Genomic DNA, 14,389 nt, shown 5'->3' on the forward strand with positions numbered 1-14,389 from the left:
GTGTGTCTTTCCGCGGTGAATCCGATGAGAGCATTCCGCCGTACGTCGCATGGCGTAGCGCAGAAGCCGCGAGGCCTCTTGGGAATCGCACCCACGCGAAATTGGAATATTCTGCGGCGTCCCCTTTAAAGCGCCCCCTATTGGACTAACACACACCCGCGGCGGTTTGCGCACCCCCTCACACATTCGCGAACGTGACCCAGTAAAAAGGAGGCATTAATGCGAGCGAAGAGTGCACACTGCTCGGAAGCAAACCCCGGACAACTGCAACCAGCCGCTATCGCTCCAATCTGCCGCTGAATTCCTCGTACACAGGCCAGAGCCAAAGCTTACGCCTTCGGAAGCAGAGAACAGGGAGGATGACACATGTTGTAGGGGAGAAAGAAATGAAAGAATGGAAAGTAAGTGGCAGCCTTTAATATTGCACTGTAGAGGACTCTCCGGTCGGTCAAAGATGGTCTTGCGATCGCCTCTTTACTTACTCGAACTAGTGCCACATAAAACAAACGATGTTCTGTCACTCATCGCGCATTTCAGTTAGTTTACAAAAGTCACTACTCGCGTCGCTAACGGCAGAACGATCCGAATTCAGCGGGAAACGGGTATTTTATAGTTTAAATGAAAAATTATGCTATGTAAGCTATACATTTGACCTTGTCTTCGTTCTACCAATAGTAATCGTTGCGTTTTTCTCCTTAAAGAACGTAATTAAAATTCCTAGTGTCAATTAGTGGGCGGTTTTAAATATGTATAACGCCACTACTTATTGATATAAATAGTTAATACACTAAATCAAAATCCCATAAAATGACGATAAAAATGACCGTAGAGTATAATAAATGATTGAAATACGTAGCTTTGATCAATCCTCGATTTCTGAAAGAATAATGGCCCAGATCTGCCAATATTCACTTGGAAATAAAAATGTGATATCTTCCAGTTGAAAACACAATTTGTAAAGATGTAAAGACAAAGGGAAAAAGTATGGAGAAAGAAAGGAGAAAGTATGAAAAGACAAAGGGAAAAATTAAATCAATTGAAAGAAGAACAAGCTCCCTTTAGTTTCCCGTCTTATTGAAAAATCCCAGACCCATGTCATGAATGAAAGTCATTTAAACCGCTACATTAACCCAGCGCTAAGCAGATGGACCTCTATAGATAAGGGTCCTTGATGGCGTTGACAGTAAGTTGCAACAAAACCTTCTTAAAATAATACATAAAGGTGGAAAGTACCGTGGAATGAACCGTGCACTTATTCATTAAGGGAAAACAATCATTTGCTATTAAAGAATCGGTATTAATTTCATTGGTTGTGAATGTGTTTTGATGCTTGGGATAAAAAAAATACCTACTGATATTTTTTCTAGCAATGCGTAATTCAATCAAATGCTGCTAATATTATTTTAAAAATTTTTTACACACATATGTTCGATGCTATCAATAAGTGTCATGAACATCATTTCAGAATATACATGCCTCGCGCCACACAAAAATAGTATTTATATCTCTCATCAAGGCATGCGGATATTTTCTATAATTTTCTATTCTTGTGTTATATTTTCTAATCGTTGTGAAACACAATTTAAGTGATAAATGTATTATAATTTGTTAAAAATATCTACTTGTCACGCATAGAAACTATGTTTTACCCACCCGTAAGTGACAGAATGATTGTATTTCATTGCTTGGATACTATTTCGAACAATTATAATTAGCACAACTTCACCTCATTTAAACTCCTCCAATTTACCAAACTAGAGAGAAAGGGCTATATTAAAAAAAGTTATCTTTTCATTCCCAATTCTACGACTGCGAAGTCAGCCGCAAATTGAATTTTCACAGTAATTTAAGATTCTAAAACTTTTCTCTCATAGTCCTAATAATCTCTTTTTAAAAGCCATTTTTAATTCTTCTGCATCCTGTCACACCATTTCCTTCTCCCACCGCCCAATATAATCCGATGAGGATTTAAAAATGATAATAAGACGTAAAAACTATTGCACCAAATCTAATTTTACCAAGCGACGTACGTTGAAAGCTCTTTGAAATAATTCCTATTACTCCTGTCATCTTAGGCTAAAGGACTTTTCTAGAAGCTGAAAAAAATTAGAAGGATGCTTGAATGCATATCACAGGAAGGTATATTCATAAGTGCAGCATGAATGAACTCCCTCGGAGGAAAATCTAATTAAAATATCATTTTCAGTCAAACTGTTTCATCAGAGCCAACAAAAAGTAGTGCCAAATTAATCTCTATTTGTTCTTATTATTCCACAAAAAAATGAGAAACAAAGGATCTAAACGCAAGCGATGCTGTATGGACACATCGTTAGTGCATGTTTGTAGGTATTATATCTCTTAAAATTGTATCTATGTTGTTGAGTAGGTTGTATGAATCATATTAGGGTACGTCTTGTACCCTAATATGATTCTTTCTGTGTTGCCCTGAAGATTGAATTCATTTAATTCCTTAATGCTGGAAAAAAAATGATTTCTTCATCACCCAAATTGATGACCTACACTCGATACAATTGAAAAGGTCGAAATGAAAGATACTGTACTTTACGCAGTCGCCTGAAACGGGACAAACGGAGCAAAATTCCGCCTTGGAAAAGCATTGGTAGAGCTCTTTGTGCGATGTATTATCTAGCGTTTTGCCGGCGCAGAGCGATTGAGAAAGCTATTCGGGTTTTCCACCGAGGTGTTGTATGTAAGCAGTAGCCATGTCATCATTTACCCGGTAGAAAAGTCAACTTAGCCTTCCAGATCAACTTGCGGGAATAAAAGAGACACGGGTATGGCTCCCGATCAAGGCAAATGATATCTCCTCTGTGGAATTTTCTCACCGCAGAACAAAAAAGGGATTCGATACTCACAAAAATATCTACTTGATGAATAGCCTCAATATCCTTCACAATATTGAAATGCTGAATCGTTACAATTATCTATATTGTCACCTATCCTTCCTCTTGAGACACTTGGGGACGTTACGAATTGTATCAAAGCTAATGACACGAAAAGCTTTTCATCGCCCCAGGTGATACTCAACAAACCCCTCATTCGCATAATAGAGGCTCTCCAAGCGTCTAATTGGCTCGTATCCAGCTTAGCCTTCTTTAACCCCTTTGCGCTGTAATGACGAGTCTAGCTCGTCATGAACTTTCGACGCCAAACCGCGAAATGACGAGTGTATCTCGCCATCGGATATTCATAATTTTAGCACCATTTAGAGGAACAATATAATTATTTTGAAATCTTAGCAATGTCAAAACATTCATAGTATACATAAATAATTCATGTTTCATGAAACAAGATGCATTTGAAGAATTGAAATAAAATTATAAGAGTAGTGATAGCTGTGTTCCGATGCGTGAAATAAAATGTGCTAATAATCACATTTTACGTTGATTAATTCACCAAATATCATTTCATTAACTACCATTTAAAAGAGAACCACAGAAAAAATAAATAGAGAATAGGAGAACGAAATTCGGAAAATAGATAGAAGTGGAAGGGGGTAAAGCAATCCTAACGATGGAAAATCCAGCTGAGTGAAGATTACGTGGTCTCATTGAAATTTATTTAAGGACATCCTCCTCATCGCAAAGGAATAAACTCTCGGGAGCCCTTCATCGCAAAGATAAAACACCTTGTTCAGGTGTAACGCCAAATTATAATCACATTACCTTACTCTAATCCTTCTATAGATTATTCTCAAAGGCTGAGATACATAGAGGACGATATTTTTAAACAAACTAGTTATCTAAATCATTACGTAACTACGTAATTTTTAAAAAGGGTAATTAAAAATTTTATATATAACAGCCTGATTTTTACCTTTTTATCAAGGAATTAAATTATGCTTATGATACTTTCGTAAAATAATACTCTTCCAGATTATTAAAAGTGATATTATTCCACAGTCGACATTTACACTTAAAATAACATCTTCATAAACCATTTCATGCCATACACAATACGTATTCTGAGGCTAAAGATGAGTACGGTGCTTTTTAACTGCTCCTATACGTCGCGATAATAAAAGGAATGAAAAAGAACTTTCTATCACATACCTCATCTACGGGCCATGATATCAACATTTCGCCCAGGTTTTCCTCCGCCTTGGTGTGGCACAAATCATCTCCTTCAGGGAAGATTCTCAAGCAGTTACGCACTCGGCAGAACCCGTTATCCGTGAGATGGAGTCCTTTGATAGGTAGCCACGCGTTTATAAAACCTCTGAAAAAAACAAAGGTCTATTAAGAAATCTTACGTATCGATGGTTACTATATATTAATTCAGAGCAAACGACAGAATACATGCTATCACAGGGTAAAATTCGTAGACAGCCATGAATTAAAGAAATTATGGCGCGAAAATATTATCTTCGGCTGGTATTACAAATGATAATGGAAAACAATAGCTAATTAAATACTTATCGATAGATTGAATTGCAATTATGATGCCCTTCCTTCCTTGTTTTCGTTACAGTTAGTGGTAATACAATTTTCAATAAGAACACCAACGTCTTAACGAATGCTGCGTCGTTGTCAGCCTATCAAACCATTATGTCATCTTGATAGTGGCCACATGTGTATGACCCATAAATCACCCTTGCTTAAATTACTGCTGGTAGCGGAGCGGAGATTCAAGGAGCGATTGTTTGCCACGCGTTCAATCACAGCTACTGATTATGACGAATGACTGACGCGGGATTTTCAAGAGGTCCATTTTCTTTATGTCTTGCCAATGAACCTGTAAACCATGTGATCCAGCAGAAGCACCTTTAGCAGCTGAAATAACGGCTGAAACTCATGCAATCGCCGAGAAATAACTATCCTCCACAATTGAGGTTTAAATTAAGCATGCAATACAGTTTCTTGAAACGAATCATCTAAGGACATATCAGAAGTAATTTCTTTTATTATTAATATTGGTGGCGGTTTCCATGTAGTATTCATGTTAATTTAGTGCGGTCAAGGTTGTTGTCATACGCCTGTGTAGGCTGAGACAAACAAGAAAAGAATGCTAAAAGAAATTAAAACTTGATTTGTGGAAAATCTAAAACTAAACAAAAATAATCATATTTGCTTTAATTTTTAATGTATTGCTTTAATTTTTAATGTATTGATAATGAGCTAATGTATTTATTTTTAATTTATTATCAGAATAATGAAAATATTTATTTTTTCTGGACACCTACGAAGATATGCGCGTAAAAGTATTTATTTTCTGTATTTTATTAGTTCGCTGAAAATACGCCGCATCAATGTAATGGGCAATCTTTGGACTCGGCGCAGACAGCCATTCTTGACACATACTCTCAGTGCTACTTATCTTCTAGTTGGCACTTGATAGCCGCAGCAAAAAAATTCCCTCCATTTCTTTCTGCTCTGAATCTCCAACCTTCTCCACAGCAGATTTCATTTGGTCCCTTGATCATCCTCTCTGGTTCATCTATCTGTGTTTGCTTCTAGAATATCCTTCATCCGACTGGCCTTCGCCTTCTTTTCTCAGCACATGGCCAAACCGTCTTTTTCTTCTGCCCCTAATTTCAACAATAATATCGATACTCCTGTAGAACCCTCTGATCTCTTTATTGAACTTTCTTCTCCACCTCCTTTGTTCGTAAGTGTTCATAAATAAGTTCACAAATCTTACATAAAACCTTATTTTCGAATGCTATCAATTATTCCTACCTTTCTTGCTAAGTATGCACATCTCTGAACCTTATATCAGCATAGCAAAATATGTTTTTTTTTATTCTTATTCAATATCACATTACATCCTATAAGAATTCCCTTCCACCTACTTTCTTACTCCTCCCTAACCTGGATAATATATAAAGGCCGTTTTACACGGGGCACGGAATTGCGCAGGTTAGAACTGCATTAATTTATAAAATGGCGTGGAATTGCGCGAATGCATGAACGAAATTAGAACAGGGGCTATTTTGCAATTTCACGTCCACGCATTCTCGCATATACTCTAGCTTTACAAGACGCAATTTTGATTGCGCCTTCGTACACACGTCAGATTCTGCAAATACGTGACCCGTGTAAAACGGCGTTTAGAAAATACCTTTGATGATTTAACTCTTTGTAAACGAGGATGACGCCGCTGAGTCGAGTCGTACCTTGAAATAAACTGGTGGGCTACAATTTATTTCACTTCATTGACGTTACTTCGAAGTTCTTCAAACTTGATTCTACACAACCGCTGGGGTTAGTATCGTATTCTGATATCATAATTAGAGATACCTGAAATTCGCACTTTCATTTTTATTTTATCGCACTTTCAATAACAGTTTATCGTATCTTGTAGCGTCTATTTTTTATTTTTATAATGAGGTAGATGACGATAAAATATAGTGAAACATAGTTATGTGACAAAATAAGGAATAGTTTAAATAATTATGTTGTGGAACAATAATAAATTAAGGAATAAGACATATAGTGGCGGAGGGATAGCTTGCCCGCGCCCACTTGTAGTTCGCGGCCACATAGAGTCCCAGCCAGCTAGCAGCTGGCCAGTCGCTCACATGCGGTGAGTGTCGGCGGTTAGCATTTAAACTTCGCTCGGCACAAAATGTACGAATTTTGCCGTCGAAAAGGCAAATTTGCGTAAAAATATCATAAAAGTCCAGTCATCGCATGTATGTCGCATTTATTTGCGCACATCGCTTCTACATCACATTTTCCGATTTTCACGCACCTCTAATCATAATGCATTGTTCTTTTGTCGTGCAGAGGGCGGTGGCGGCGGGGCGATGCCAGCCAGCGTGGCGGTGACGCGGTGCCTGCTGCTAGTGCTGCTCCTCCTCCGCGAGGCCGCTTCGTCGGCCGCTTCGGCTGCCCCCGGGGGCACCTTCCCTCCGCCTCCACCCCCGCCGCCCCCGCCCCCCACCTACCCCTCCTCCTCCTCCTCCAACCCCTACTCCTACTCCTCACCCACCCCTTCCGCCACCACCACCACGTTGGGGGCGCCGTGGGCCTCCTCCCCGCCCCCCGCCGCAGCCTCCTCCGCCTCCAACGCGGCCGCCTCCGCCCCCTCGGCCCAGCACCAGAGGGTCATCGACGAAGAGGACGGGCACTCCGCGGGAGACGACGCGGACGACGCGGACTCGGACCCTGACAGTGAGTCGCACTTTCATCTCTATAATAATGAGTCGAAGTCCCTGCGACGTGAATGTTCGAAGGAGGGGATAGGAGGTGTGACCAAGGGGAAGGCCGAAGTAGTTGCCCTCAATCAAATAGGCCTTGGGGACGCCAGTAGGGGGCACGCCCCCCCACCCCCCAGAATCAATCAATTTTAGCATAAAACTTTTAACCTATAAAACAAATTCATTCTGCTCCACAAATACTAGGAAGCAAAGCTAATGTTATGAGTCAATTTTAAGTTTGTCCTTTTAGTAAAAGTCATTGTTTATACTGATTAGATTTCTAAAAAAGCTTACTATGCAAATTTCATTTTATCGCCTAATATTTTTTGACGAAACAGGTTCTCGGTGACCCATCAATTGTGGAATTTTTAGTGCTAAAAGAACATAAAATGAGATTTCTAGAGAGAAATATGTTTACATTTCTCATGAGAGGGTTTCCACCACACTAACCCCACGTAGTGCCTCCCCCGACACATCGACCTGGCTACGTCCTCAATCCAAGAGTGATCATAAGGAGCGTAACGACTGATGGTTGGGAGTTAGGACAAGCGTTCTCAATCCCAAGAAGGCCACTGTCACCAGTACCGTTAACGGTTTCTTCAAAATATTAGAAGTTATATATTTTTGTGCATCTAATTTTGAATATGTTTTTTGTTGTTACCAAAAGATTTCATTCCATTAGTTTTGGTTATGATTTCTTTAAAACCTTGAAATTTATAGTTTTTTGTGTGACTGACATTGAATAATTTGTTTCACATGACATTTAATTATTTATGAGGAGATAATGATGACGCAAAACCTTTCCTTTTGTTCTGATGGTATTTCCAGAGCAGAAATAAACACTATTTCAATCGCTCATTATATTCGCATCACCAATTTTTGCCGCTATCATATGATATCTTAATTATTGATATTGAGGCTACACAAAAAAATGCTGTAAAACTGGGGAAAAAATTAGTTTTAAGTCTTTTTTCCCTCAACCTCAACGCTAAAATGAACAGTGTCTCGGAATGATTGCAGAAGTTCACCCAAAAATTACAAAATATTGGAAACGTTTAGTGCATCACTGTCAAGATAAAGTGATGAAACTGGCAGTTCCCACACATCACGCTTATGCCCTTTCTATTTGAGCACTTAATTCTGAGTATTGACCTTGAATATATTTTTCGGCCGTTGTAAAGGACATTTTGATTTTACTTGAGGCCTGAGTTACATGTGCCGAAAGGGAGTGCGTCCATTTATGGAAGAAGCTAAACATTTTACTAAATCAATTCCGAATGTTTTTACTTCCAAATTTTCTCTGGCACCCAAGTTATAATTTAAATGTTTTCTCTAAGTATCTCAGTTGCTGTGTATGTAAAAATGCGGTTGAAGTAAGTACTTCACTTTGTCCATTATTCCCTCATACTTTCCATGTTACATAACCGTTATACTCAAAAATCTTTCAGAACGCGATGGGAAATGTGAGTGGATGTGATGCAAAAATACGCAGATAACACCATAAAAAGAGGTTTATTTATAATCAATGGCTCGCAAAAGCTAAAATAGTTTAATTATTCTGCTGATATTAGTATGTTATCATCCAAGTCATACTGTTTTCATTGCTGTCGTCGAAATCATGGTGGTAGAGATTTAACCGGTGTTCCTTCCTTAAAGACGACAGAACATTTTCTTTCCAGGGAAATCTCAACTTCTCCCGTTTCGTGGGCACTTTTCTATTTTTTAAATTGTCGCTGATTCCCCCGACTTTATTCGCTTCCGTGCCATGGAGACGCTGATGGCGGTGTAGCGGCTTAATTGAATCGGAACAAAAATTTCAAATGGCATTGGCGCCGCGGTTGCGTCGGGGACGAAGCAAAGTCCTCCGAAATGAAATCGTTAAGGGAAAGATAACGGGAGGTCGTCCTCACGACACAGGTTCTCTGGTGCACCGAGAGGACTTATAGAAAGCCCCGAGCAGTCGTTAGCACGACGACGAAGGAGGCTTCACGTTTCCAATTAAACGCGTTCTGTGGGAAGCCGTGCGTGTACTCGAGGAGGGAGGCTGCAAATAAATTTACCAGCATGCCCCAAAATAGATATATATTTCCAAAGTTTGCCATACTCCCGCTGGATTCCTCGCATATTACGTTTCACGGCGCGCTATTCAAACCTTAAGACTCGCTATCATCTGCCTCTGCTGATGCCAATTTGTTTTAATTATTCCCCTAAAAGCATTTCCTAAATTTCATCGCAATAAGCTCGCTGCCCGATTCTGTTACGTGTAGATTGTAGAGCAAAATCTCGCTATTGTTCGACTGCTCTAGCGAGACTTAATCTAGAGAATGTGCACATTGGTGAGAGACTTTACTCTGTCGAGACTCTCTTTTGAGGGATTTTTAGGGCACCTCTACTTAGTGGGACTTACTTGTCTAGAGACTGTACACACTGACACGAATTTTCTCTCGTGAGAGTGCTGTCGCGAGACTGCTATTGAAGACATTCTCTCTCCTCCATTTTCTACCATCTCATTCAATGGGTTTGCTTTTTTGTGCCCATCCCGAAATTCCTTACTCGTGGTACTCCAAAGTTAAGGGTAACTGAATGAAATTCTCTCGGGTATGCCACCGGGTGAAATTCTCAGATACTACAGACGTTTCGACGAGATAGATTCCTGATGAAGGCCAGGGATTCGCTGGTCGAAACGTCTACCGTAATCAGGCAACTCGCGTGGTGAGAGCAATTCGAGAGCATTTAATTCAACTGATACTCATGGAAAACACCACATCATTCTTCTGCATAACTTTGAATCTTAGGCCAGTTATCCCCCTTTTTATTCATTTCTTTCAGAAAGGATGGAATTCCTCTCGCGAGAGACGATACTCCACCTGGTAACCTTCGTATCCAATTAGGGACTGTTGAATCCGTGAAATATCTAGGAGTTAGACTCAATAATGATCTATCGTGGAAAAAACATATTCGAGAAATAACCGGTCCAGCTAATCGTAAAATGGGTTTTGTTTAAAGAATATTAGGAGAGTGCGACGACAAAGTGAGAGAAATTAGCTACTTTTCCCTCGTTAGACCACATTTGGAATACGCTGCCAGTGTTTGGGACCCTCATGAAAAAGGCTTAATAGCAGAGTTAGAACGCGTGCAAAGAAGAGCTGCCAGGTATGTGAAAGGTCGTTACGATAGTCTTATTAGTGTAATTGACCTCTTAGCTAAACTCGGATGGGAATCTCTGTCGGACCGTAGGTTGAAAAATAGACTAAACCTTTTAGATAAATTCAAAAGCAGTGTCTTTTCTGACGAAGTTAACCATACCTTACGGACGCCAACATACTACGGAAGATCAGATCATATAAATAAAATAAGAGAGATAGATTGTAGAACAGACAGATTCTGAATGTCATTTTTTCCACGATCAATAAGAGATTAAAACGGCAGCGATAGAACTCATAAATAGATTGCATGACTTGTGGTGTAGCCAACTAACCTCTTTAAAACTTAATGCATGTTTCTTAATTTTATTATTATTTCTATCAGCATATACCTAGTAGTGTAATTTGTTAGCATGCGTGACTTTTTTTTTACTGTGTGGTGTGTATGTTGAAGTCCAATTGCATGCTGCATGCTGGTGATTGATCACCCCCTGCCAAACACCCTAGAGGTGGCTCGCAGGGTATTATGTAGATGTAGAGCGAGAGCAGCCTAGCGAGACTTTCTACCTTTCTGTTCACTTCCCACATTGTAGGAAACACGAGTTACACCTTAAACGGTCTGTTGCCCAGGCGTTACTCATCCCCAATAAACGCACCACCAATGTTAGAGATGGGTGTGGTTCCCCAAAACCTCGGTTGAAAGATAGATTTTTTTTATAGGGCGTCAGGTGCATGCATAGGATGCTCCACCAAGTGAATGTACGTCACAGTCTCTTTTGGCAAGATGGATTTGAACAGACACAAGATTAATTTCCACAAAGATTTAATGATACTTCACATTCATTCTGAGATTAACAAAAATTTTCACCATTCAAAATTTAGCCTTCATTCAGGTAGTTTCCTCTAGCATATCACACATATGGGTCACACTCTCCGACAACATTAACTTACTACACTTTGTACGATAAAAAAATATAAATAAAATATGACTCCAGTCATTTCACAAAGAAAATTCTGCTGCTGGCACCACATACTTGGGAGAGGAAGAGAACCCTCACTACTGCCACATGGTGGAGCACATCTTACGAGAGAAAAGAAACTCTTGGCCCGAAAAAGAACCCTAGACGGGTGTATCGGGAGGCGTAGCGGAGAGGACCTGCTGAGTCGGTGGCTAGAGAGCAAGAGACCGCTCGTATGCGCACGTCGTATGGTCGGGAGAGATCCCAGGAGGGGAGGAGTGGTGGAAGAGGAGGGGAGGGGTGAGGGGAGTAGAACCATAGATCTTTTATATAGATCTATGAGTCCATCCATCTTTTATGAAAGATCTATGAGTAGAACGCCAAAACCTGTTTTCGTGTTCGCTCTAAAAATCGCGGAAATGCCACGGAACAGAAAATTTTCCGTCAGCTGATCAGCTAGGCACAGACGTCGCGGTGGAAACCGTGACACACACTGCCGTTTTATCGTGAGAACAGCTCCACCACTAGATCTGAGAGTCGAACTAGCCAGAGTGCTATCGGAAATGTTTGTAGACTTTTCTGGTAGACTGCTCTCGTCAGAGCAAATCTAGCTAAACACTGTAGAGTGTACACGTACCTTTGATTGTGTGAGAGAGAGATGGAAAAATTTAAAATGCCCAAAACTGTCCGTTTTCCGATCCGAAACCATATTCCCGAGAAACTCGCCGCGAAAAATTGTGGGCCTTGACGCTTTTAACGGTAGGTTAATGACATCACAAACTCATGTCTCGCGTCTCAGCGTTATAACTGCACTTCGACCTCCTCGTGAATGGGACTCGTCACGTTTCTTGCTGCGGTTGAATCTCTCGTGAGCCATCACTTCCATCTCTGGAATTTTTTTTCCGATCGATGACTCCTAAACTCAATTGACGTCCCCACCTCCTGAAAACTACTGGATCACATCATTTGCCTTTTCATAGCATAAACATCTGAGAAGATGGCTGTTTTAGGAAGAGTTTTGCAAACTTATCTTTTTCTTCTATCCGCCAAATTCCTTTACTTAATATATTCGATTTTGGATCTGAATGAATGACCCCATTTCTTATTTTTTTAATCTAGAATAGATTTTGATTCTCTTAATATCAGTATTGCTAACGAGGAGAAATGAGAATTAAAAATCTATTGCGAAAGAGCATACTGTATAAAAATACCTAATACAACAACAAAGCAGCAGAAATTGCAATTTAGAACTAAATGAGGTTAGTTTGCTGATAGGCGTTCACATTATGTCCTTTGCATTGGATTCACACATTGCAGTTTAACCATGCACTGTAACGTCATCTGATTAAGAAGCCTATTATCACCAGAGTAATTGTGAATGTCTTGGGCACTAATTACCGTTATTTCGTCGCTAATCAAACAGCCGCGAGCATATCCAACTCCTGATATTGACGCAAAAGTAATTTCAAAGTTCCCGTGTGTGCGTTGCAGGCGCGTGTATGCGCCGCAGGAGGCGAATTGATCTCATTCATTTTTCGCCGGAGCAAAATTAGTCCATCGCAGCACCCAGGTGATTTCCCAGTGACATGAAAAGTGAAAGGGACTTGATTACACGATGTAATTGGTTTTGTGAGAATCCCACCAAGAATTAAACGTCACGAAATTGGCACTGCACAACAAACCTTACCGGTCGCTCAGCGTTAAAAGGGAAGAGTTAAGAAAAAAAACATTACAATTTCACGCTTTCGCGGTGATTTTCAGCAATGAAGTCATCTCGGGTAAGTGAATTCAATGCTGCCGACGCTAAGGGTAGCGACTCGTTAACCATCCCTCACATCACTCGTTAAAATTGCTTTGTGGGTGGGTCACTACCCGAAAATATGGCAGAATCAAATTCTCTCACCCGGGGTGGAGCCAAAGAACAGTTCATCACTACAAAGTAGCACTGAAAGACGTAGTTAAACGTCCAAAGGTGATCAAACGTTGGAGTAAATGGGCTTAAATGTTCAACTATATCAATCTGCAGCTCTCAAAGTTGGAGTGCGTACAATGCAGGGGGCACCCATCTGCTGTGCTGCTAATACCCGTGTACGAGAAAATTTCCTTTTTGATAGAATCCTATTACAATAGACGAAATTCGAACGACGAATTCCAACCAGTGCGATTATCTATCTCTTCTTCAACGTAAAAGTTGGAGACTTCGTATTAGAAATAAAAAATCGAGTCTATCGTTTGAGTGCAAGAGAAGGTACTTGGTACAAAGACAAGAAGGAGGAAGTTATGCGCAAAGAATTTTTGACATGACATAGTTGCAATCGAGGGAGAAAAACTGCGGGTTTTCCGTGCCTGACTCAGACATCGAAAAGAAGAAGTCGATTTTTAATTACTATTACGTGAGTATTAAGGTGGAATGAATGAAGTAAATTTTAATCTCCTATTTCGTAGTTTTACTAAGAGCAGCCACATGCCTGCCTTTAATGAACTGCGTTCAAGAGAGAGTTTGAAAGAAGACGTCCTCATTTCTCCATTTGATTGTCATCATTCTTCTGTATCTATCAGAGTAAGACAGAGACCGAGGCTCATGGAACTAATTGTTAGGCCCATCCAAGATAGCAATGCAAGAAAGAAAGGTATTCTACGAATCTACAGCTGATCGAGAGCCTCAAACCTACGTGGAGATATGAAATAGAGCACACGATTATCAGGGCTAATAATGGTGGGGGAGAGACGGCACGAATAATCGGAAAACACGGATAGCTCAAACTTTCACTTTAATGTCTTTTAATGTTCATGATTTACGTAAACCAAACACAGAATTATTATTTATGCAGTTATTCTTTTGTTTTAGAGTGCTTTCCGCACTCATTGAGAGCTTCCTTTGCCAGACCGCGATCATTTTAGTAGCTATTTAGTAAGCTATAGAATTTCAATAGAAAGGTTTAAATTCAGGAAAGATTCCAACAAAAGCACTCTCCCCGGATTAGCAACCAATTACAGCCGTGGAATGAGGACATTGGCCACTCACTCTCGCCTCACCCGCCGCGCCGCCCCTGTTCCTCCTCTAAGCACCGCGGCGCCGTTCGTTTTCGCCGTTGGGTGCGGAGCGACGCGGGACACGTGCGGTG

At 40.3% G+C, this 14,389-nt stretch overlaps 1 protein-coding gene across 1 annotated transcript in view; it reads left to right on the forward strand.

Annotated features, from left to right (window-relative positions):
- Window positions 1–6,892: 6,892 nt before the first annotated feature.
- Window positions 6,893–14,389, forward strand: part of LOC124157123 — a gene marked incomplete at its 5' end in the record, with an annotated part of 137,085 nt that continues 129,588 nt past the window's right edge. Inside the window, one exon of the mRNA XM_046531628.1 lies at window positions 6,893–7,136. Coding sequence (XP_046387584.1) covers window positions 6,893–7,136 — 244 coding nt within the window. The remainder of the gene's footprint in view (window positions 7,137–14,389) is intronic.

The sequence above is a fragment of the Ischnura elegans genome, chromosome 4 (genome assembly GCF_921293095.1).
Source record: "Ischnura elegans chromosome 4, ioIscEleg1.1, whole genome shotgun sequence".
NCBI lineage: Eukaryota > Metazoa > Arthropoda > Insecta > Odonata > Coenagrionidae > Ischnura > Ischnura elegans.